The following is a 27,617-nucleotide window of genomic DNA, read 5'->3' as shown; positions in this document are numbered from 1 at the left end:
GTAGCTGACAAGTATTAGTAGATATACATAATAGGTAACTATGAGCCTTTGTAGCTGACTAGTTGTAGTAGATGTACATATTAGATAACTTTCAGCCTTTGTAGCTGACTAGTTTTAGTAGATAACATAATAGATAACTATCAGCCTTTGTAGCTGACGAGTTTTAGTAGATATACATAATAGGTAACTATGAGCCTTTGTAGCTGACAAGTATTAGTAGATATACATAATAGGTAACTATGAGCCTTTGTAGCTGACTAGATTTAGTAGATGTACATAATTGGTAACTATCAGCCTTTGTAGCTGACTAGTTTTAGTAGATGTACATAATTGGTAACCATTGGCTTTTGTAGCTGGCTAGTTTTATCTTCTATTTTCAACTCATTTAGGTACCGTCTAGTTTTTGAAAATTAAAACTTTGCTTTGCTTATCAAATTTTCACTTTTCAATCATTACTAGAAACAAGGTTTTGTGTTATTAGTATTATCTATAATATTCTATATAAAATGTGCACGTAGCATGTAGGTATGCTGTAGGTATGTGCACGTAGCATGTAGGTAAGCTGTAGGTATGTGCACGTAGCATGTAGGTATTCTGTATAAGTGTAGTCACAATATAGCGTGTGTACATGTAATTGTTCATATTGCCAAATTATGCTCATGAACATGTTTTTCGAAAGAATATCTCTTCAAATGTTGTCAGGGTCCGATAAGACTCATGTGTTTTGTTCTAGACTCCTAAGAAAGACAATGAGATTGTGATCATCTGCAAGGATGCCTTACTCGATTTTTATTCTTTGTTATATTATGTGATAAGAGGTAAGCACTTTAGTCCATCCTTCCATCCCTCCTCCGACCTTCTCACCCCTCTTTAACCTGATGTGTTAATTCACTCTTTCATTTTGATTGGTTTTTCACCGTTGGGAATAGTTTTATTAAACTGCATTGGGTTTTTAATACTATTTAAAACATAAGACATTGTCGGACCCTGAGAAAAGTTATAGCTTGTAGCCATGTATCACAATAAGCAACAATAAACTGAAATAAGATTTTCAATAAAATCGCTAAAAACTATCTTTGGCGCAAAAAGCAGCTTATTTCTCTGCACAGTATGCTGCATGTAGTAGTTTTGAGTAGTAAAACTTCAATGTGTTAAGCTAGTCCGCTCCGATATTTGCTGTCGTATGTAGACAAGATCATATGTTGATACAGTCATATGTTAATACAGTCATGTGTCGAAGCAAGGATTCTTCCCAAAACACATTGTCTTTCATTTAATTCATTCTAAAGTTCAAAATTGATGATGAATGCTCTAGATTTTTACATATAACATTAAAACAACGGCATTTTATAACAATGTATTAGTTACTAAATATAAAATCTGAGGTGTATGTATGAAGTGAGTTAATAAACTAGCGCAGTCATACCTCGATATACGAGTTGAGTGTGTTCTTGTACTGAACTCGTTTGTCACTTTTTTCAGGTCTCAAGGTGCTATTTCCTTTATAAACTTGCTGAATACAAATTAATCCGGTATGAAAATACAATAATAATATCCATAATATGAAAAAGATACGTAAAACAAGACGTTATAGTGGAAAAATGTGTTTTCAATTGTAATTAATACCTCCTGTAACAAAGCGACAAATACTTATTTAGTTGTTAAATTCTGCAATAAAATGTAACATCACTATATACATCACTATATACACTACTATATATATATATCACTATATACACCAGTAAAGGTTATGAACTTCGACACAGATGTAATGGCTAACGGCTGTCTAATACAGACTTGACAGTAATGCGTTCGGTACACTAAACTTTTGTCACTATAACAAAAACTTTGAATTTAACTTAAATGAATTTAGCTTACTAAACACACACTTGAAGTTAATTTTTAATCCTTCACGAAACTTATTTTAATTTTATCGACTTAATCTTTTATCGTTTATCTTCGGTTGGGCGCTTTTTGCTTGACGTTCATTATAAGTTTTAGCCGACCTTTGCAAAACATTTTTTAAATTGATTTCAGAAAAAAAATTGAGTGATGCTGTTCTCGAAAGCGGCCTCTCGCATTCTTGGCCATTAGTGGCCATCAAGAGGCAGCTTGTATACTTGTATCTCAAAGATTACTCATTTCTCAAAGAAGAAACTTCCTCGAAATGCTGCTCGTATCTCGATGTTATGGTACGTTAGGGTACTCGTATGTCGAAGTATCATTGGTCATATGTTAGGGCACTGATATGTCGAGGTATGATTGGTTGTATGTTAGGGCACTCGTATGTCGAAGTATGATTGGTCGTATGTTAGGGCACTCGTATGTCGAAGATTGATTGGTCGTATGTTAGGGCACTCATATGTCGAGGTATGATTGGTCGTATGTTAGGGCACTCGTATGTCGAGGTATGATTGGTCGTATGTTAAGGCACTCGTATGTCGATGTATGATTAGTCATATGTTAGGGCACTCGTATGTCGAGGTATGATTGCAAACAGTAAAAACAGGTTTGTATTGTTGCTTCATCTTAGAAACATGCAAACAGATGCATAGGCTTAGCAATGCTAGGTTCGATCATATGATAATTCATAGAAATATACAATGTAACTTACTATAACGTAAACTAGATAAATTAAGTTGACTCATATATTTTTTACCATTTTTGTATTTCATGATTGTGTTATTCTAATATCACTGTAAGGTTGAGCTCTTTATACTTTCTTATTTTAATTATTGTGTTATTCTAATATCACTGTAAGGTTGAGCTCTCTATACTTTCTTATTTTAATGATTGTGTTATTCTAATATCACTGTAAGGTTGAGCTCTTTATATTTTCTTATTTTAATGATTGTGTTATTCTAATATCACTGTAAGGTTGAGCTCTTTATACTTTCTTGTTTTAATGATTGTGTTATTCTAATATCACTGTAAGGTTGAGCTCTTTATACTTTCTTGTTTTAATTATTGTGTTATTCTAATATCACTGTAAGGTTGAGCTCTTTATACTTTCTTATTTTAATGATTGTGTTATTCTAATATCACTGTAAGTTTGAGCTCTTTATACTTTCTTATTTTAATGATTGTGTTATTCCAATATCACTGCAAGGGTGAGCTCTCTATGCTTTCTTATTTTAATGATTGTGTTATTCTAATATCACTGTAAGGTTGAGCTCTCTATACTTTCTTGTTTTAATGATTGTGTTATTCTAATATCACTGTAAGGTTGAGCTCTTTATACTTTCTTATTTTAATGATTGTGTTATTCTAATATCACTGTAAGTTTGAGCTCTTTATACTTTCTTATTTTAATGATTGTGTTATTCCAATATCACTGCAAGGTTGAGCTCTCTATGCTTTCTTATTTTAATGATTGTGTTATTCTAATATCACTGTAAGGTTGAGCTCTCTATACTTTCTTGTTTTAATGATTGTGTTATTCCAATATCACTGCAAGGTTGAGCTCTTTATACTTTCTTATTTTAATGATTGTGTTATTCTAATATCACTGCAAGGTTGAGCTCTTTATACTTTCTTATTTTAATGATTGTGTTATTCTAATATCACTCTAAGGTTGAGCTCTTTATACTTTCTTGTTTAATGATTGTGTTATTCTAATATCACTGTAAGTTTGAGCTCTCTATACTTTCTTGTTTTAATGATTGTGTTATTCTAATATCACTGTAAGGTTGAGCTCTCTATACTTTCTTGTTTTAATGATTGTGTTATTCTAATATCACTGTAAGGTTGAGCTCTTTATACTTTCTTATTTTAATGATTGTGTTATTCTAATATCACTGTAAGTTTGAGCTCTCTATACTTTCTTGTTTTAATGATTGTGTTATTCTAATATCACTGTAAGGTTGAGCTCTTTATACTTTCTTATTTTAATGATTGTGTTATTCTAATATCACTGCAAGGTTGAGCTCTTTATACTTTCTTATTTTAATGATTGTGTTATTCTAATATCACTCTAAGGTTGAGCTCTTTATACTTTCTTGTTTTAATGATTGTGTTATTCTAATATCACTGTAAGTTTGAGCTCTCTATACTTTCTTGTTTTAATGATTGTGTTATTCTAATATCACTGTAAGGTTGAGCTCTTTATACTTTCTTATTTTAATGATTGTGTTATTCTAATATCACTGTAAGTTTGAGCTCTCTATACTTTCTTGTTTTAATGATTGTGTTATTCTAATATCACTGTAAGGTTGAGCTCTTTATACTTTCTTATTTTAATGATTGTGTTATTCTAATATCACTGCAAGGTTGAGCTCTTTATACTTTCTTGTTTTAATGATTGTGTTATTCTAATATCACTGTAAGGTTGAGCTCTTTATACTTTCTTATTTTAATGATTGTGTTATTCTAATATCACTGCAAGGTTGAGCTCTTTATACTTTCTTGTTTTAATGATTGTGTTATTCTAATATCACTGTAAGGTTGAGCTCTTTATACTTTCTTATTTTAATGATTGTGTTATTCTAATATCACTGTAAGGTTGAGCTCTTTATACTTTCTTATTTTAATGATTGTGTTATTCTAATATCACTGTAAGGTTGAGCTCTCTATACTTTCTTGTTTTAATGATTGTGTTATTCTAATATCACTGTAAGGTTGAGCTCTTTATACTTTCTTGTTTTAATGATTGTGTTATTCTAATATCACTGTAAGTTTGAGCTCTCTATACTTTCTTGTTTTAATGATTGTGTTATTCTAATATCACTGTAAGGTTGAGCTCTTTATACTTTCTTGTTTTAATGATTGTGTTATTCTAATATCACTGTAAGGTTGAGCTCTTTATACTTTCTTATTTTAATGATTGTGTTATTCTAATATCACTGTAAGGTTGAGCTCTTTATACTTTCTTATTTTAATGATTGTGTTATTCTAATATCACTGTAAGGTTGAGCTCTTTATACTTTCTTATTTTAATGATCGTGTTATTCTAATATCACTGTAAGGTTGAGCTCTTTATACTTTCTTGTTTTAATGATTGTGTTATTCTAATATCACTGTAAGGTTGAGCTCTTTATATTTTCTTATTTTAATGATTGTGTTATTCTAATATCACTGTAAGGTTGAGCTCTTTATACTTTCTTGTTTTAATGATTGTGTTATTCTAATATCACTGTAAGGTTGAGCTCTTTATACTTTCTTATTTTAATGATTGTGTTATTCTAATATCACTGTAAGTTTGAGCTCTCTATACTTTCTTGTTTTAATGATTGTGTTATTCTAATATCACTGTAAGGTTGAGCTCTTTATACTTTCTTATTTTAATGATTGTGTTATTCTAATATCACTGCAAGGTTGAGCTCTTTATACTTTCTTGTTTTAATGATTGTGTTATTCTAATATCACTGTAAGGTTGAGCTCTTTATACTTTCTTATTTTAATGATTGTGTTATTCTAATATCACTGCAAGGTTGAGCTCTTTATACTTTCTTGTTTTAATGATTGTGTTATTCTAATATCACTGTAAGGTTGAGCTCTTTATACTTTCTTATTTTAATGATTGTGTTATTCTAATATCACTGTAAGGTTGAGCTCTTTATACTTTCTTATTTTAATGATTGTGTTATTCTAATATCACTGTAAGGTTGAGCTCTCTATACTTTCTTGTTTTAATGATTGTGTTATTCTAATATCACTGTAAGGTTGAGCTCTTTATACTTTCTTGTTTTAATGATTGTGTTATTCTAATATCACTGTAAGTTTGAGCTCTCTATACTTTCTTGTTTTAATGATTGTGTTATTCTAATATCACTGTAAGGTTGAGCTCTTTATACTTTCTTGTTTTAATGATTGTGTTATTCTAATATCACTGTAAGGTTGAGCTCTTTATACTTTCTTATTTTAATGATTGTGTTATTCTAATATCACTGTAAGGTTGAGCTCTTTATACTTTCTTATTTTAATGATTGTGTTATTCTAATATCACTGTAAGGTTGAGCTCTTTATACTTTCTTATTTTAATGATCGTGTTATTCTAATATCACTGTAAGGTTGAGCTCTTTATACTTTCTTGTTTTAATGATTGTGTTATTCTAATATCACTGTAAGGTTGAGCTCTTTATATTTTCTTATTTTAATGATTGTGTTATTCTAATATCACTGTAAGGTTGAGCTCTTTATACTTTCTTGTTTTAATGATTGTGTTATTCTAATATCACTGTAAGGTTGAGCTCTTTATATTTTCTTATTTTAATGATTGTGTTATTCTAATATCACTGCAAGGTTGAGCTCTTTATACTTTCTTGTTTTAATGATTGTGTTATTCTAATATCACTGTAAGGTTGAGCTCTTTATACTTTCTTATTTTAATGATTGTGTTATTCTAATATCACTGCAAGGTTGAGCTCTTTATACTTTCTTGTTTTAATGATTGTGTTATTCTAATATCACTGTAAGGTTGAGCTCTTTATACTTTCTTATTTTAATGATTGTGTTATTCTAATATCACTCTAAGGTTGAGCTCTCTATACTTTCTTATTTTAATGATTGTGTTATTCTAATATCACTGTAAGGTTGAGCTCTTTATACTTTCTTATTTTAATGATCGTGTTATTCTAATATCACTCTAAGGTTGAGCTCTCTATACTTTCTTATTTTAATGATTGTGTTATTCTAATATCACTGTACTGTTGAGCTCTTTATACTTTCTTGTTTTAATGATTGTGTTATTCTAATATCACTGTAAGGTTGAGCTCTCTATACTTTCTTGTTTTAATGATTGTGTTATTCCAATATCACTGCAAGGTTGAGCTCTTTATACTTTCTTATTTTAATGATTGTGTTATTCTAATATCACTGCAAGGTTGAGCTCTTTATACTTTCTTATTTTAATGATTGTGTTATTCTAATATCACTCTAAGGTTGAGCTCTTTATACTTTCTTGTTTAATGATTGTGTTATTCTAATATCACTGTAAGTTTGAGCTCTCTATACTTTCTTGTTTTAATGATTGTGTTATTCTAATATCACTGTAAGTTTGAGCTTTCTATACTTTCTTGTTTTAATGATTGTGTTATTCTAATATCACTGTAAGGTTGAGCTCTTTATACTTTCTTATTTTAATGATTGTGTTATTCTAATATCACTGCAAGGTTGAGCTCTTTATACTTTCTTGTTTTAATGATTGTGTTATTCTAATATCACTGTAAGGTTGAGCTCTTTATACTTTCTTATTTTAATGATTGTGTTATTCTAATATCACTGCAAGGTTGAGCTCTTTATACTTTCTTGTTTTAATGATTGTGTTATTCTAATATCACTGTAAGGTTGAGCTCTTTATACTTTCTTATTTTAATGATTGTGTTATTCTAATATCACTGTAAGGTTGAGCTCTTTATACTTTCTTATTTTAATGATTGTGTTATTCTAATATCACTGTAAGGTTGAGCTCTCTATACTTTCTTGTTTTAATGATTGTGTTATTCTAATATCACTGTAAGGTTGAGCTCTTTATACTTTCTTGTTTTAATGATTGTGTTATTCTAATATCACTGTAAGTTTGAGCTCTCTATACTTTCTTGTTTTAATGATTGTGTTATTCTAATATCACTGTAAGGTTAAGCTCTTTATACTTTCTTGTTTTAATGATTGTGTTATTCTAATATCACTGTAAGGTTGAGCTCTTTATACTTTCTTATTTTAATGATTGTGTTATTCTAATATCACTGTACTGTTGAGCTCTTTATACTTTCTTGTTTTAATGATTGTGTTATTCTAATATCACTGTAAGGTTGAGCTCTTTATATTTTCTTATTTTAATGATTGTGTTATTCTAATATCACTGTAAGGTTGAGCTCTTTATACTTTCTTGTTTTAATGATTGTGTTATTCTAATATCACTGTAAGGTTGAGCTCTTTATATTTTCTTATTTTAATGATTGTGTTATTCTAATATCACTGCAAGGTTGAGCTCTTTATACTTTCTTGTTTTAATGATTGTGTTATTCTAATATCACTGTAAGGTTGAGCTCTTTATACTTTCTTATTTTAATGATTGTGTTATTCTAATATCACTGCAAGGTTGAGCTCTTTATACTTTCTTGTTTTAATGATTGTGTTATTCTAATATCACTGTAAGGTTGAGCTCTTTATACTTTCTTATTTTAATGATTGTGTTATTCTAATATCACTCTAAGGTTGAGCTCTCTATACTTTCTTATTTTAATGATTGTGTTATTCTAATATCACTGTAAGGTTGAGCTCTTTATACTTTCTTATTTTAATGATCGTGTTATTCTAATATCACTCTAAGGTTGAGCTCTCTATACTTTCTTATTTTAATGATTGTGTTATTCTAATATCACTGTACTGTTGAGCTCTTTATACTTTCTTGTTTTAATGATTGTGTTATTCTAATATCACTGTAAGGTTGAGCTCTTTATACTTTCTCATTTTAATTATTGTGTTATTCTAATATCACTGTAAGGTTGAGCTCTTTATACTTTCTTGTTTTAATGATTGTGTTATTCTAATATCACTGTAAGGTTGAGCTCTTTATACTTTCTTATTTTAATGATTGTGTTATTCTAATATCACTGTAAGGTTGAGCTCTTTATACTTTCTTATTTTAATGATTGTGTTATTCTAATATCACTGTAAGGTTGAGCTCTTTATACTTTCTTGTTTTAATGATTGTGTTATTCTAATATCACTGTAAGGTTGAGCTCTTTATATTTTCTTATTTTAATGATTGTGTTATTCTAATATCACTGTAAGGTTGAGCTCTTTATACTTTCTTGTTTTAATGATTGTGTTATTCTAATATCACTGTAAGGTTGAGCTCTTTATATTTTCTTATTTTAATGATTGTGTTATTCTAATATCACTGTAAGGTTGAGCTCTTTATACTTTCTTGTTTTAATGATTGTGTTATTCTAATATCACTGTAAGGTTGAGCTCTTTATACTTTCTTATTTTAATGATTGTGTTATTCTAATATCACTGCAAGGTTGAGCTCTTTATACTTTCTTGTTTTAATGATTGTGTTATTCTAATATCACTGTAAGGTTGAGCTCTTTATACTTTCTTATTTTAATGATTGTGTTATTCTAATATCACTCTAAGGTTGAGCTCTCTATACTTTCTTATTTTAATGATTGTGTTATTCTAATATCACTGTAAGGTTGAGCTCTTTATACTTTCTTATTTTAATGATCGTGTTATTCTAATATCACTCTAAGGTTGAGCTCTCTATACTTTCTTATTTTAATGATTGTGTTATTCTAATATCACTGTACTGTTGAGCTCTTTATACTTTCTTGTTTTAATGATTGTGTTATTCTAATATCACTGTAAGGTTGAGCTCTTTATACTTTCTTATTTTAATTATTGTGTTATTGTAATATCACTGTAAGGTTGAGCTCTCTATACTTTCTTGTTTTAATGATTGTGTTATTCTAATATCACTGTAAGGTTGAGCTCTTTATACTTTCTTATTTTAATGATTGTGTTATTCTAATATCACCGTAATGTTGAGCTCTCTATACTTTCTCGCTTCTTGTTCAAAGAGTTCAGTTTAGATTGTCCTCTTTATTCCTTACAACTAGCATCTTAATAGTCTTTTACTTTAGCTTATGTGGATGACATGAAGATATACCCATTCAGCATGGCTCTCACCCTGCCCGCTATGGACCAGAGCACTCCGGATATGCCTGCTTTCATTCGTATTATCACCAGGGGTACTGCCTCCGAGATTAGATCTGATATCAGTTCCCTCGAGCTTTTCTCGGTAAGATAGACGATATTCATGCATCTTTTGTATTGAATATATTGGACCGTGCGGCGGCAACATTCAGTTTTGAGAGGATAACTCTATATTCATCTAGATTAATTCACTTATGAAACCGTATTTTTGCTTGACGGGCTAAATCAGCAGATTTTTGACATTTACAATTATATTTCTATTGTTTTGCTATTACGAATACTCGTTTGAACTGTCGCTAGGGTCAATACGAGGCTTTGTGCTTTTCCTATGACTATGAAAATTAATATAATGGTTATTGCAAGATTTTTAGTATTCGGCAAGTTCATTTTCACTCGGTTTTTATTGCATTTATTTAGAGTGTTTACACGACTTAAAGTCACAAAAACTCTATTTTCATGTTTACCATAGACTCATATGAAGCATTCATAAGGATCTGCGTAATGCACAAGTGTCAGTGTTTGAATAGACCAAATATGAAGTTTTGAGAGGCAAATACGCAGTTTTTTGAAAAAGTAAAATGTTGTTTTTACTTGAAGATTGCAATTTCTGTTCAGTTGAATTAGAAACACGTTGTTTCAATCATTTTAATTGCGTTTTAAATTAATGAGCCCATTAATGATAGCTCACAACTTAGTTGGCCAGCCTGTGGGAATGACTAAGATTAATGATAGCTCACAACTTAGTTCAACAGCCTGTGAGAATGGCTAAGATTAATGATAGCTCACAACTTAGTTGACCAGCCTGTGGCAATGGCTAAGATTAATGATAGCTCACAACTTAGTTGACCAGCCTGTGGCAATGGCTAAGATTAATGATAGCTCACAACTTAGTTCAACAGCCTGTGGGAATGGCTAAGATTAATGATAGCTCACAACTTAGTTTAACAGCCTGTGGGAATGGCTAAGATTAATGATAGCTCACAACTTATTTCAACAGCCTGTGGGAATGGTTAAGATTAATAATAGCTCACAACTTAGTTTAACAGCCTGTTGGAATGGCTAAGATTAATGATAGCTCACAACTTATTTCAACAGCCTGTGGGAATGGTTAAGATTAATAATAGCTCACAATTTAGTTTAACAGCCTGTGGGAATGGCTAAGATTAATGATAGCTCACAACTTAGTTCAACAGCCTGTGGGAATGGCTAAGATTAATGATAGCTCACAACTTAGCTGACCAGCCTGTGGCAATGGCTAAGATTAATGATAGCTCACAACTTAGTTGACCAGCCTGTGGCAATGGCTAAGATTAATGATAGCTCACAACTTAGTTCAACAGCCTGTGGGAATGGCTAAGATTAATGATAGCTCACAACTTAGTTTAACAGCCTGTGGGAATGGCTAAGATTAATGATAGCTCACAACTTATTTCAACAGCCTGTGGGAATGGTTAAGATTAATAATAGCTCACAACTTAGTTTAACAGCCTGTGGGAATGGCTAAGATTAATGATAGCTCACAACTTATTTCAACAGCCTGTGGGAATGGTTAAGATTAATAATAGCTCACAATTTAGTTTAACAGCCTGTGGGAATGGCTAAGATTAATGATAGCTCACAACTTAGTTCAACAGCCTGTGGGAATGGCTAAGATTAATGATAGCTCACAACTTAGTTGACCAGCCTGTGGCAATGGCTAAGATTAATGATAGCTCACAACTTAGTTGACCAGCCTGTGGCAATGGCTAAGATTAATGATAGCTCACAACTTAGTTCAACAGCCTGTGGGAATGGCTAAGATTAATGATAGCTCACAACTTAGTTTAACAGCCTGTGGGAATGGCTAAGATTAATGATAGCTCACAACTTATTTCAACAGCCTGTGTCAATGGTTAAGATTAATAATAGCTCACAACTTAGTTCAACAGCCTGTGGGAATGGCTAAGATTAATGATAGCTCACAACTTAGTTCAACAGCCTGTGGGAATGGTTAAGATTAATAATAGCTCACAATTTAGTTTAACAGCCTGTTGGAATGGCTAAGATTAATGATAGCTCACAACTTAGTTCAACAGCCTGTGGGAATGGCTAAGATTAATGATAGCTCACAACTTAGTTCAACAGCCTGTGGGAATGGTTAAGATTAATAATAGCTCACAACTTAGTTCAACAGCCTGTGGGAATGGCTAAGATTAATGATAGCTCACAACTTAGTTCAACAGCCTGTGAGAATGGCTAAGATTAATGATAGCTCACAACTTAGTTGACCAGCCTGTGGCAATGGCTAAGATTAATGATAGCTCACAACTTAGTTCAACAGCCTGTGGGAATGGCTAAGATTAATGATAGCTCACAACTTAGTTCAACAGCCTGTGGGAATGGTTAAGATTAATAATAGCTCACAATTTAGTTTAACAGCCTGTGGGAATGGCTAAGATTAATGATAGCTCACAACTTAGTTCAACAGCCTGTGGGAATGGCTAAGATTAATGATAGCTCACAACTTAGTTGACCAGCCTGTGGCAATGGCTAAGATTAATGATAGCTCACAACTTAGTTTAACAGCCTGTGGGAATGGCTAAGATTAATGGTAGCTCACAACTTAGTTCAACAGCCTGTGGGAATGGCTAAGATTAATGATAGCTCACAACTTAGTTGAACAGCCTGTGTCAATGGTTAAGATTAATAATAGCTCACAACTTAGTTCAACAGCCTGTGGGAATGGCTAAGATTAATGATAGCTCACAACTTAGTTCAACAGCCTGTGGGAATGGCTAAGATTAATGATAGCTCACAACTTAGTTGAACAGCCTGTGGGAATGGCTAAGATTAATAATAGCTCACAACTTAGTTCAACAGCCTGTGAGAATGGCTAAGATTAATGATAGCTCACAACTTAGTTGACCAGCCTGTGGCAATGGCTAAGATTAATGATAGCTCACAACTTAGTTGACCAGCCTGTGGGAATGGCTAAGATTAAACCTGCTGCCAAAGTGCTCTTCAACCTCGAGTTGGAAGAGTATTGGAGGCTATCCTTTTGGTTTTATTTTTATTTAATTTTTGTTGTTATCAATTTAATTTAGCAAAAATTGATCTCAAACATCTCAAAGCTTAGGAGGAAAGGATTGAATGCTCATCAACATGGTCTTTCTCTAAGGGTTTTAACATTACAATGTTCGTCAAAAAGTGCACATTCCTTGCTTTAACTTTTAATATGCTAAACCTATGACCTCGACGATGTAGACTGCCCTGTTTGTAAAATGTCACTCCAAACCATGAGATTACAACTCTTTAAGCATGATATGCTGATTAATGAAAACGTATTCACCGTAATTAGGGCAGGTAGATGCACCTTGAGTAAGGTAGGTCTATGTTAACACACCAGTCCTTTTTATAATTCAACTGTGAAAGACTGAGTTTAGCGAACTAAGTTTCAGTAGGTCTTCACTGATGTTCTTATTGATTTCATTTTATCATTACACCATCAAGACTAACAACAATATTCATTACACCATCAAGACTAACAACAATATTCATTACACCATCAAGACTAACAACAATATTCATTACATAATCAAAACTAACAACAATATTCATTACACCATCAAGACTAACAACAATATTCATTACACCATCAAGACTAACAACAATATTCATTACACAATCAAAACTAACAACAATATTCATTACACCATCAAGACTAACAACAATATTCATTACACCATCAAGACTAACAACAATATTCATTACACCATCAAGACTAACAACAATATTCATTACACCATCAAGACTAACAACAATATTCATTACACCATCAAGACTAACAACAATATTCATTACACCATCAAGACTAACATAACAATATTCATTACCCCATCAAGACTAACATAACAATATTCATTACCATATCAAGACTAACAACAATGTTCATTACACCATCAACACTAACATAACAATACTCGTTACACCATCAAGACTAACCAAACAATATTCATTACACCATCAAGACTAACATAACAATATTCATTACACCATCAAGACTAACATAACAGTACTCATTACACCATCAAGACTAACATAACAATATTCATTACACCATCAAGACTAACAACAATATTCATTACCCCATCAAGACTAACAACAATATTCATTACCCCATCAAGACTAACAACAATATTCATTACACCATCAAGACTAACAACAATATTCATTACACCATCAAGACTAACATAACAATATTCATTACACCATCAAGACTAACAACAATATTCATTACACCATCAAGACTAACATAACAATACTCATTACACCATCAAGACTAACATAACAATACTCATTACACCATCAAGACTAACATTACAATATTCATTACACCATCAAGACTAACATAACAATATTCATTACACCATCAAGACTAACATAACAATACTCATTATACCATCAAGACTAACATTACAATACTCATTACACCATCAAGACTAACATAACAATACTCATTACACCATCAAGACTAACATAACAATACTCATTACACCATAAAGACTAACATAGCAATATTCAACAATTTTCAAGTGCGCACTTTATAGGCATGGAACGCAAAAATAATAAACAAGTGGCAAAGGAAAATAAAATATACCCAGGAAATTCCGCAAATCAGTTCACTCGACAAAAAGCAAAACAAGGCTTATCTCTGCCAAGGCTCACTCTAAACAGACAAATGATGTCGTGCTTAGCGAAATGAAGATTTTCAGTGTGTAAGCCTGGTGGTTAAAGCACATCAATTATGTCAGTACTGTTTCAGCTTATTCAGGTTCTTCAACATCTTGGCTTTAAAATGAGCCATTGTTTGACACGGTGAAACAGACAATGGTTGGTGTTTATAAGATGTCCCCAGAGCTCTACCACAAAAGTGTTTAAGCGTATAAGCTCGCAAATTATGACGTCACAACTTTTATATTCGGTGTTGTGTGCTCTTACCCGCTGATTTATCTACTGCGATAAGACACTAGTGGCAGGCAAATGTAGGACAACTCGAGAGAACTAATGAAGATAACAAAGCAATCAGTGTCATTAGCCCTCCATGTACAGATTATTTCTATGATAAGTAGCTCAGATTCCAAGCGCGTATTATATTTTCCCAATGAGATTATGCACTAATCCTTTCTTTTTATTGTGATGTAGAGGGGCATGGACTGAGACTAATTATTTTCAAGCATTGCGTGATTCCACGAGAATGCAATTTACATATAGTCCTATGGCCACGCCACTGCAGGTCACAATTTAATTGATGTGATTCCATTACCTTTATCAACGACAGTATATTTACTGGAGCATATTCATTTTTAGAACGCAATGTGGAAAGCGATATAATTTCTTCAGATAATAATACTACTACTACTGCATTTCTGTATGGGACAAACATTCTATCATATAATATGATGTGATAATAATTACTATAAATGTTTAAAATGAACATAAGGATGGAAAAAGCAAACTCTAACAATTACCTGAAATCTATTAACCCAAAACATGTGTTTGTATTGGTCGGGCGTTAGCACGATCCCTCGGCATTGTTGATTATCTAGAATCCTAGTTTTTATTTAGGGCTTTCTGGATTTAAGAGCGCTGATTGTCACGGAAAAGCGCAGCCTTGATGGCAGCGAAAGGTATCGACGACCTAAGCTTAAATAATAATTGTGACATCACATTGTGGGAACCACAACCAAGTGTTTTTTTTATTGCAGGACATACTTTTGACACCTTGTTTTTCTTAGTTTTATTATTCTTTGCGTATTGAACATAGGCTCATTCGAAAGCCAAGAAAAACTCTGAAGTACTGAAATATATGATCAAAGTACTGATATAATTGATGTGCTTTAAGCTAGCCTGTATTAAGCGCACTGTATTAAGAATATATGTTTGGGATTTTATTATACTGAGGCTAACTTCATGTCGGCGTCAAGCCAACGAAATCAAGTGGATTTAGACTTAGAAAAGATTATCCATTTTGCATATTTGTTTTTGTGAAATGATAAGGCTTGCCGAACCCAACGATCTATTTCATAATTTACCAAAACTGTTGTGCTTAAAAATGCTGGTTGTTGAATGTTAGACAGATGAGGACAGTCGGCTGGTGTACCATATTTTCAGAACTGAAGAATAGATATCTATCATATCAGATATGACTTTAGCATAATACTACTAATAATACTAATAATCTATATCGTGAATGCAAGTCATGGCATATAATATAATTATACACTTATATGTCATATACGATTAATACATGTATCTACCTCACACTACATATATCAGAGTCTAAATTACTAACAACAATAATAAATTCATGATCTAGTTATGACTGTTGAAGCTGCCAGGAATGGAACAAGACATTTATTCCTTCCTACTTCGTTTGAACAAGTAGGAGAGAATAACTACTACACTAAACTACATTTTAGGTTTCTAAATGCTAAGTTTATTCCTTCTGGTCTGCTTCTTAAAGATCGCTAAACTACAGATCTATGTTAACACAGTCGTATGCTGGAGCAAGTATTCTTATAAAAATAGGGTAGTTTGAACATGTTATGAATGCTCACAGCATGGCTTTCTCACAAGTATTCTAACAAGTATTCTTACAAGTACTCACACGTAGCATAGTATATAACGTATATAGGTATAGTATGGTAGTATCATAGGTATAATCATGCGCTGTGTTTTAGTTCAACAACGTTGCATCTGATCCGTACAAGCTTGTCCGGCAAATAAAGGCATCTATAAGGAAGCGAGATGTGTAGGGAGGTGTCCTGTTTTGTATTCATCATGACAAGCGCTATAATAAGCATCTAATTTAATATCCTTATTATGTATGCATTTGTATGGATACATTTTGCAAAGGAATTTTCCAAGCGACTCACTAAGTAATTATGTTGTATTTACCTTTGTTTTGACTATCTTTGTTACTAAATTTTAATTATTTTTAGATTTTTGCTGAAATATTAATTATGCTCATCTTCCTCACCAGGTTCTTTGTCAGCTTCCACTGTTCTTGTTTCCATCTGACCATTTCACAAATTCTGTCGCTAAAGAATTTCCACATTTTTTATGTTTATTATGTTCTTTGCTATTTGCTAAGTCTCCTAATTTTGGTGTTTATAAATCCATTGATTATAATTATCCATAGATTATAATAGATATAATAAGGGTTTATTATACATGTACGTGTATCTATGTTTATTTTTGTGTAACTCATACTGTACACTGAATACCGGATGCAGTGCCTACTACACATCTATACTGATTGGAGCAGTCTTGTTGATCATGTGAGTCATAGATATAATGTGAGTCATGGATATAATAAATCCTATTATGTCTATGGGTTTATTATATCTATGATAAATTTAAGAATTTTTTTCGTGTAAATGGGCATGCATTTTTTTGCTGGTATGGCTTCACACATAACGATAGCTGCAGTGTTAAGTGTGAAGCCATGAAAGATTGGCATGTGTAATGAGTATGTGCCTAATTTGTTCCATAGTATAGCCAGTTTGAGAGCGTAGTGTATCAGATGCCTGTCTAGAGGTTCCATAGTATAGCTAGTTTGAGAGCGTAGTGTATCAGATGCCTGTCTAGAGGTTCCATAGTATGGCTAGTTTGAGAGCGTAGTGTATCAGATGCCTGTCTAGAGGTTCCATAGTATAGCCAGTTTGAGAGCGTAGTGTATCAGATGCCTGTCTAGAGGTTCCATAGTATAGCTAGTTTGAGAGCGTAGTGTATCAGATGCCTGTCTAGAGGTTCCATAGTTTAGCTAGTTTGAGAGCGTAGTGTATCAGATGCCTGTCTAGAGGTTCCATAGTATAGCTAGTTTGAGAGCGTAGTGTATCAGATGCCTGTCTAGAGGTTCCATAGTATAGCTAGTTTGAGAGCGTAGTGTATCAGATGCCTGTCTAGAGGTTCCATAGTATAGCTAGTTTGAGAGCGTAGTGTATCAGATGCCTGTCTAGAGGTTCCATATAGTATAGCTAGTTTGAGAGCGTAGTGTATCAGATGCCTGTCTAGAGGTTCCATAGTATAGCTAGTTTGAGAGCGTAGTGTATCAGATGCCTGTCTAGAGGTTCCATAGTATAGCTAGTTTGAGAGCGTAGTGTATCAGATGCCTGTCTAGAGGTTCCATAGTATAGCTAGTTTGAGAGCGTAGTGTATCAGATGCCTGTCTAGAGGTTCCATAGTATAGCTAGTTTGAGAGCGTAGTGTATCAGATGCCTGTCTAGAGGTTCCATAGTATAGCTAGTTTGAGAGCGTAGTGTATCAGATGCCTGTCTAGAGGTTCCATAGTATAGCTAGTTTGAGAGCGTAGTGTATCAGATGCCTGTCTAGAGGTTCCATAGTATAGCTAGTTTGAGAGCGTAGTGTATCAGATGCCTGTCTAGAGGTTCCATAGTATAGCTAGTTTGAGAGCGTAGTGTATCAGATGCCTGTCTAGAGGTTCCATAGTATAGCTAGTTTGAGAGCGTAGTGTATCAGATGCCTGTCTAGAGGTTCTTGATTCAACTCCAGTGCGTAGCAGAATTTTCATTCTTAAAACTTTATCGCTTTAACTGGATGTGCGGACAGACAGACAAACATTGACATTCATATATATTGTAAAACCTCTATTTGAACACCATCTTCAATTGACCCCCACCCTGAGAAAAGGATTGAAATATACACTGCCACTTTCCAATTGAACGCCACCTCCATTTGACCGCCACTGACATAATTTGATCTTTTTGAGCACATAATATCAGCTGATCAGTAGAAAAGTGTCCACAAAATCGTATTAATAATGAATCGTTTATATCAATCACAGTTAATTCTCTCATTGTCCAATTGTTAAAGCTTTTCGTTAAAACTTTGAAAGCAACACTGTAGCAATAATCTCAATAACGGTCCCAAGCTAGTAGTAGCTCTCAGTTTAACGTGGTCTTTCTACTTCGAAGTATCCTACATTAATGTAGGATATACATATATATATCCTACATATATGTAGGATATATATATCCTACATATATGTAGGATATACATATATATATCCTACATATATGTAGGATATATATATGTAGGATATATATCCTACATATATATATCCTACATATATATCCTACATATATGTAGGATATATATATCCTACATATATGTAGGATACTATATATACATCCTACATATATGTAGGATATATATATCCTACATATATGTAGGATACCTTATATATATAAAAACAGTTTAAATTTAAATTAAATGGTGGTAGATGGAACTTGAAAAGCAACGCCATACAGATAACTACTATCTCAGACTAATAGCATTTTCTTGTTTAACGCGGTCCTAATATTTTGGAGGACATGCATATAAAAACCGGTTCGCAAGATTTTGACCAAGGGTTACGTTAAACCGAGCAAACTTTTACGCGTTGCATTAGTGCCAAGTGCAGCGCGTGAAAGTTTTGCTCTGCCAAAAAATTGTTTGGGCGCTAATATCGACTGGTTCAGCTGTGCAGAAGAAGAATTGAAGCCAAAAGATATTGTGGAGGGTATTGGTCAACTAGAAGATGTTCGTTCCATCGAAAGCAGCAATTAGAACTCAGCTATCCGAACAAATGATGGGAATATTTTTTTGTTTTAAAAAAGCAAATTTTTGTTTCCGTATGTAATATAAGTGTGGTTCATTTATGTTATTGTTCATGAACATATATTCGTATCGTTTGATAGGTTGTTGTTGTTGTATAACTTATAAATATCCAGATTTATAGCATATTATTTATTAGCATACTTACGGTTATCTTAACACGGCTTACAATGGATCGATGCTCATAACTCTACTTCTATTGCACATAAAAAGCTAGTTTTGGCTGCAAACTGTAGCAAACATATCAATGAATGCAATGAGCTTTTATGCAACATTGTTAAGTATCTATATAAAATAAAAATATGTCTTCAAATTTAGAAAGAAATAAAAATTGAAAATACCAACAAATTGCAAAGGAGGACACAGGCTATCATATAATCGCAGGTCAATTGCAAACATTAGATATCAACTGGTAGAGGTGTCTCTCGGTTTCTCAATGCATACATTGTATTTATTAAGAGATCTTTGACAAGTTGGAGGTAAATTAGCAGATTTATTGCATCCAAAATGTTTAATATCGGTCTAATGGAAAAACATGGCAAAATATAGGTGACATTCGCTTCGCCCATAATAAGGCTAAATTTATATGAAAATTGTGACGAGCTCTTTGAAAAATATAACGCCAGCCTCTATTTAACGCCACCTCCAATTGACTGCCACCATAAAGGAAGGGTTGAAAATAAAGCGCCATGGCGTTCAATTAGAGGTTTTACGGTATATAGACTAGCTGTACTACCCGGCGTTGCCTGAGTAATAAAAAGTCTTTGGACAGAAAGTTTATTTGTATTTAACATAACATTTGCCATTGCTAGCTGATTTTAATACCTGGGCAACAAAAAATCGGCCTATAAACAATGAGGGATAATGTAGTTGTCTGCCACTCGCTAGTAGTCTAGCACATTTCCATTGTATAATTTGAGTAAGCTTACTAATAAGAGCTAACTACTTGCTCTAACAATTGAGCACTTAAAATTATGCTACCCTCCGGTGCCCATAAGAAGAGTGTTAGTGTATTTGGTCCCATATAGCACCTAGTTAATGCATCAAGCTTGTGTGGCTGGATTGGTAAGGGCTTGGACTGGTGACTAGGAGGGCCTGAGATCAAATCTTATGTGATACAAATTCCTCAATCCAAGATTTTAAGGTTTTAATAGCTATAGATGGAAAAACAGATACAAACTTTGAAAAAGAGGCTAGCGGTACAAGCTACCGTTGCCTGGGTAATAAAGTATGGACAGAAAATTTATTTATATTTAATGTACCATATACAACATTTGCCATTTTAACTTTTAAGCGTCATTTCATGAGAAAATATTTTTGTACAGTTCAAATGATTGAACTGTACAAAACAACTTTCAGAGCCTTTCAAACAACTGAAAGTTCAAATGAACCTTTAGTTGTTTGAAACTAAACAACTACAACTTTTAAATTTCGTATCATCACAGAAACGTTTTGTTGGTCTAAATTATGAAGAAAATGAAAACTTTAAGTGTTTAAATGTAAATGTAAAATCATTTGCAAGGAATGGCTAAATATATTTTGTTTAGCTATGATTACGATGAAAAATTACTTGGTATACGATTATATGATTTTCATTCGTTTTAGTGTTGTCATCATAAGGTGAAAATATCGTATAGATGTCTAGAGTGGTATAGAAACCCAAAGTAATTATCTATTGTAATTATTTCTCAACATAATTACAAAGAGCTCTATCAATTTGAGACTGCGAGTGCATTCACTACTAGGAGATAGCATTCAATTGTGTTGTGTACTTCGTGCTGAGAGGTAGCTGGTCACTCAGCTGAACATTGGACATGTTCCATTTATTCTTCTTGTATGTGGCTTTGGATAATATAATTGATTAGATCACTCTTAATCAGCTAATATAACCCGAGCTAAATGTATAGATTTGGAACCGAAAATTGTGATGGTTTTGTTTTTGGTTGAGTGGAAATCAGCGTTAGTTTTTTAAGTCTGCATGAAGATTTTACCCAGGCAATCCCTGTGATTGTAGGTGGATGCTTGTAATCCTACCTTCTACCTACCTTCTTACCACAGTTCTGTGTCATGATGCCATGCAGTCAATGGACTTATTCCGTTGTTTCTGGGTCTCATACTGCAGGTTGCCTGACAGAAAGCGAGTATATGTGTGATTCTTCCATGCCCACCAATTCAGTAAAGTGGGGTATATTGGACAACATTGCACTGAGTCATTGCACTATTGGCTTGTTGTTCCTATCAATGCTATTTAATTGATCAGAATCTTCTGTACATGTATATATTCTTATACATGCATTTTGTTTGCATTGTTGATGTTAGTGATGTTGCGGGACCTCCAGCTTCCCATGAGAAGGAAAATGATGTGGCTGGAAATACTGGCACTAATGATGGTGGCACAGGCTCCTCAGCTAATACTGGCACTAATGATGGTGGCTCAGGCTCCTCATCTAATACTGGCACTAATGATGGTGGCACAGGCTCCTCATCTAATACTGGCACTAATGATGGTGTCACAGGCTCTTCATCTAATACTGGCACTAATGATGGTGCCACAGGCTCTTCATCTAATACTGGCACTAATGATGGTGACACAGGCTCTTCATCTAATACTGGCACTAATGATGGTGGCACAGGCTCTTCATCTAATACTGGCACTAATGATGGTGGCACAGGCTTTTCATCTAATACTCGCACTAATGATGGTGACACAGGCTTTTCATCTAATACTGGCACTAATGATGGTGGCACAGGCTCTTCATCTAATACTGGCACTAATGATGGTGCCACAGGCTCTTCATCTAATACTGGCACTAATGATGGTGGCACAGGCTCTTCATCTAATACTGGCACTAATGATGGTGGCACAGGCTCTTCATCTAATACTGGCGCTAATGATGGTGCCACAGGCTCTTCATCTAATACTGGCACTAATGATGGTGCCACAGGCTCTTCATCTAATACTGGCACTAATTATGGTGGCACAGGCTCTTCATCTAATACTGGCACTAATGATGGTGGCACAGGCTCCTCATCTAATACTTCCCTGAAACTGGAGATGCAGGATGCCAAGTCCAAGCAAACGAAGAAAAAAAAGCTTCAAGATGAGACCAGTGATTAAACAGAAATTTTGTATGTGGATTGGTGTACCGATGAGTGAGGATGTGGATTGGTGTACCGATGAGTGAGGATGTGGATTGGTGTACCGATGAGTGAGGATGTGGATTGGTGTACCGATGAGTGAGGATGTGGATTGGTGTACCGATGAGTAAGGATGTGGATTGGTGTACCGATGAGTGAGGATGTGGATTGGTGTACCGATGAGTGAGGATGTGGATTGGTGTACCGATGAGTGAGGATGTGGATTGGTGTACCGATGAGTGAGGATGTGGATTGGTGTACCGATGAGTGAGGATGTGGATTGGTGTACCGATGAGTGAGGATGTGGATTGGTGTCCCGATGAGTGAGGATGTGGATTGGTGTACCGATGAGTGAGGATGTGGATTGGTGTACCGATGAGTGAGGATGTGGATTGGTGTACCGATGAGTGAGGATGTGGATTGGTGTACCGATGAGTGAGGATGTGGATTGGTGTCCCGATGAGTGAGGATGTGGATTGGTGTACCGATGAGTGAGGATGTGGATTGGTGTACCGATGAGTGAGGATGATGATTTGAGCCCATAAATAGCTGGCTCAATAACTTGCTACATACATGTAGATAAAAGAATGACGACTCGTGTGGCATCAAACAAGTTGAAGGCAAAGCTGGAGAGAATAAAACCGCCAAGTAATACAAACTATTTGAGAGATGTCAAGGTTAATGCTGCAATTTATAACAAACACTTCCACTGTCAAAGAAAAGAGATGGCAGATTAAGAATAATTCAGGGCTTGATCAGCAAAGGTACTATGGCGATGGCTACTCTGATGGAATATGTGTTCCAACAAAACAAGAACATAAAAGACTCTGAGTTGGAGAGAGTCTATAAAGCATCATTTGATGCCTTAACACTAATGGGACAATCATCCTACAGCTTGAACATGTATAGGGTGAGTAGAATTATATTAGTATAACATGTAGATGAAAACCAACACCAGTTTCCAGTGATGGTGTTTATCAAGCTTTTTACTTGCTTATTAACTTGCTTGAAAAAGTGCTTTTCAGAGAGAAAGCTTGAAGCGTGACATAGCGCCGTCGTTCAAAACCTCTGTGGTGCTGATGTACCTTTGACTGATTTGCTATTCGGAGATGACAAGAAGTTGACCAATGCTATGAAGCAAGCGGAGCTTGGTGATAAACTAGCAAATAATAGGTCAAAAAACTGGAAAGGTATAGAATCTCACAAAGTCATTTGACATCAGGTATAGGTTACAGTCAATCTAATTATTAATGTCATTGCTTTGCGCTGCCTGACTGTTGCTAATCTTGGCACTGTGTTGTTTCAAGGTCGCAGTCAGAACAAACATTTTCAGAACAGAAATTATCAGAACAATTTCCGGAGAGGAAAAGGAAAGTTTCCGCTGAAGTCATATCCGACCACAGGCAACAGCAGCAACCACAACAACAGCACAAAGAATTAGACAATGTAAGAAGAAAAAACGTTGTCCCTGAAACCTGAAAAACTGTTATCAATTTTGGTTCACTCTCACTCATGATCAATATGTACTGGAGGCAGTGCAGGGTTATAAACTTAAACTTAGTGCTTTGCCATATCAAGCTTCATACAACTATGTGTCCAATACTGGGCACCTCGATACATTAAGATCTGAAACCAGCAGACTTGTGAATTTAGGTATAGTTAGAGAATTGTTTTCTGTTCAAGACGAAATTATAACCCCTGTGTTTCTTGTTCCTAAAAAGATAGTACTAGTCGTATGATTTTAAGTCTTAAACATCTCAATGAATCTAGTGAGTATAAACATTCCAAAATGTCATCTGTTCATGTCGCTCGAGTGTTGATTCAGAAAAATGTTCTCTGCAGTTGCCTATATTGATGACTGTTTGCTTGTGAAGCACTCTTATCTCAAGTGTTTGGCTAGTATTAAAACTAGGCATTGGTTCAGAAAGCTGGCTTTTTCATAAACTGGGATAAGTCAGTCTTGCAACCTTGCACCACGCCCTTTTTGGCTATATGCAACCGATGTGCCATGCGGCATTACAAAGCTTGTTATACACAATAAGTTACATGTAAGAAAAAAGAAAAACTTTAGAGATAGACATATTCATATCCTACAAAATCAAAGTCTTCCACACTTTTGACAAAGTCGGTAACAGCAGAGTTCTAGTTGTTATAATGTTTGCATTACTATTTGTATTATCTATAATATAGTATAAAATAGGTACAAGAAACGCGTCAAGTAACGGGTCCCGAGTTGCAACGCGTAACCCGTGATAGCACACATGACCCGGTTTCATTTCACAACCTCTTTATTGAACAACGAAAGGGAACGGGAAAAGTGCAGTCGCGCATAAGTAGATCATCCTGCGACTACAAGACGTGCTTGTTTTATGATTATATGGATAATAGGCAGTTATTTCATTCTGTTAGCTTTTGTATTTTATCAATAAATTAGCTAAAATGCCATTTCTCAGTACAAGTTTTATAAACTGATCTAGATATAAATCTTGAATGCATCAGATCGCACAAAAACATAGATGATACATATTTGGGCGATAACTCCGAAATAGACATAACATACAAAACTCGTCAATTTTCTCAGAAGTATCAAGTCCAAAAAGATGTGATTCAACAATCTGAACATAAACACATTGATCATTGTGATGAATCATCTTCAGACGCTCACTTACGATTGAAAGGAAATGGCTGATGTGCGAACCCAAAAATGTTAAAAAAATATGATATGCCCCTAAATATCGCCGAAAACCCCTGATCATACAGTGATGTAAAGTTGAAAATTTGTGGATAACAAGCCAACAATATGTTCAGCATAAAATGTGAAAAAGAAAAGATTTGAAGCAACATTTATTAAGGTATGTATGCTAACATTTTGATACTCGCTAGTGAAAAAGCATACACCCCTGTAGCGTTTTATACGCCACTGGTACAGAAAAGTTACTTGCAGATTCAAAATCAGTGAACTCTCAGCTTTCCAATGGTATATGAGGCATAAAGTTCTCTTCAATGAGCAAAAAACATACCTTGGCTCCCCCACTATATTGGCTATATAACATCAGTTCTTTCTGCCTATCATTATGGTAGGCTTCATTATCGTGGTTTAGAGACATGTAAAATCAATGCACTTTTGCTAAACAAAGGAAACTTCGACAGGCAATGCAGATTAACTGAAGCTGCCAAGTTGGATTTGAAGTTTTGGGCATTTGAGTTCAGGGTTGGTGTTGGAGTGCCTATTAGTGATTCAGTCAGTTATGACTTTACTGTCCAATCTGATGCAAGCCTAGTTGGTTTTGTTCATGGTGATAAGCTACATGGTGGAGAGTGGTCAGATCGGGAGTTGAATATGTCTGACAATAACATAAATGCACTGGAAGTGAGGGCAATTCTGCAAGGCCTCTGAGTTTTTGAGTCAGAGTTTAGTGGGAAACGTATTAGTGAGATGTGATAATTCCACGGCTATGTCCATCAAATATCGGCTATGTCCATTATATCCATCGAATATTTTCATCATATAGGGCAGTATCATTCGCATGATTATTCTTATACATAGTTAGCAATTATCTTCTCGTTATATTGTTACACGTAGTTATCAACACGCATGCGTACGGACTTACACACATGCGCATCAACTATCCATCATCCACATGTAAAAAAGACAATTGGCAAGGAGCCTTTCACGACTGCTAGAGTAACTTTACGATTAACGGTTAGTACTCATCAAACTCGTCACAGGCCCATGTGTGCACACTATATAAATAATACTACTATAATTACTACTACTGCTACTACAGATACTACGCATCTACCATAACAGGTAACCATACAAACAGCAAGTATGTAAATTACAAAACATGATTTTGTAACAACACAATTAATACAAACTGAGAAAACCCAATCAAAATGGCTATTTCGTCCATAATCAGCACAACATTCGCCTATTTGTAATTTCAGGAGATTCTATTGTTGATATCATATTGCTGAAAAAAATTAGCCTTAGTACGGCAAGAAGAAAAGCATCGATTCATAGAGTTTCAATTAATGCGTGCTTTGGGTGTGAAAAAGAAAGTAGTAAGAAGTACATAGTACCTTATGTAGTAAGAACGATGATTGCCAGAGCGTTTTGTGGTCTCGTGGCTAGTGCACTAGATTGCAAACCCGGTGTCACAGGCTTCGTGAGCTCAAGTCCAGCAAAATGTGAAATTCCAAAATTTTAATAGCTATAGCTGGACACACCGATGGACAAATGACCAACATTGAAAAATATATATACATAGATTTATATATAGTACTTTATTGGCAATAATTTTATTTTCCAAATAGAAATGTTGCATAAATAGAAAGATTTGCATATTTATCATAAAAAACTTGTTTTCGTCATAACTGGGAACACTTCTAACAATGTCTTAAATAAGATATTGCAGTTGGCACCAACTGATATATATATATATATATCGTATATCTATTTCTCAAAGTATGTCCGCGTGTATGTCGTATGTCTGTCTGCATTCCGGCTATAGCTATTATTAGAATAACTGCAGCTGGACAACAATGCTGACGCAATGTCATGGAGTACCGTCATTAGAAGCCTAGCAGCTTACTGCAATTTTCTATTGGCAATGTGCCAGGCTAACAGCTTGCAAGTTACAGTTGTTTGACAATTTTAAAACCTTTACAGTTGTTTTCATTTTTCTCTTAATTTATTTAAACTACACAAAACACTTCTCTCATGATATGTAGTTTGAAAGTTAGAATGGTGAATGTTGTTATATGTTAAATACAAATCAATTTTCTGTCCAGACTTTTTTATTACCCGACAACGCTAGGTAGCACAGCTAGTATATATATAAAGCTCACATATTCTCATTGTAGCCTGCCTTTGGAAGTGTATTCATGGCTGACAAACTCGACCAACTCGTAAGCAGTAACAGGAGTGCAGCAATGTCTAACATACATATTTTGATAATCAAGCTGAGATGACGCCATTGCTTTTTACAACCCTTGCGTGCGATCATATGCCTCATGGTTTGGATGTTTTACTTCGCTCAAACTGTTTCCTAATGTAGCACCATTTCAAAGCCTATACCTAACAATTGTTGTTTAAATCCATTGGTTGTTTCCATGTTTAGGTTCAGAACAGTTTCAATTTACAGCATAGGAGTTATGAA

General features: G+C 34.1%; 2 protein-coding genes across 2 annotated transcripts in view; both read left to right on the top strand.

Annotated features, from left to right (window-relative positions):
* The window catches only part of LOC137393310 (uncharacterized), a 74,580-nt gene extending 57,682 nt beyond the window's left edge, over positions 1-16,898 (top strand). Inside the window, exons 8-10 of the mRNA XM_068079802.1 lie at positions 734-818; positions 9,588-9,745; positions 16,380-16,898. Coding sequence (XP_067935903.1) covers positions 734-818; positions 9,588-9,745; positions 16,380-16,454 — 318 coding nt within the window. The 3' untranslated portion in view covers positions 16,455-16,898. The remainder of the gene's footprint in view (positions 1-733; positions 819-9,587; positions 9,746-16,379) is intronic.
* A 4,709-nt stretch (positions 16,899-21,607) lies between these two features.
* LOC137394139 (uncharacterized) lies at positions 21,608-22,435 on the top strand. Its single transcript, XM_068080859.1, has one exon. The coding sequence runs from the start codon at positions 21,608-21,610 to the stop codon at positions 22,433-22,435; it is 828 nt and encodes a 275-aa protein (XP_067936960.1).
* Positions 22,436-27,617: the final 5,182 nt, after the last annotated feature.

This window comes from Watersipora subatra, chromosome 4, assembly GCF_963576615.1.
Source record: "Watersipora subatra chromosome 4, tzWatSuba1.1, whole genome shotgun sequence".
Lineage (NCBI taxonomy): Eukaryota > Metazoa > Bryozoa > Gymnolaemata > Cheilostomatida > Watersiporidae > Watersipora > Watersipora subatra.
The sequence above is the reverse complement of the archived record's forward strand: the minus strand, read 5'-3'. Positions and strand labels throughout refer to the sequence as shown.

Bases quoted from the DNA above. Each gene is read 5' to 3' on its own strand.
- LOC137394139 (XM_068080859.1), top strand. From the start codon at position 21,608: ATGCATTTTGTTTGCATTGTTGATGTTAGTGATGTTGCGGGACCTCCA.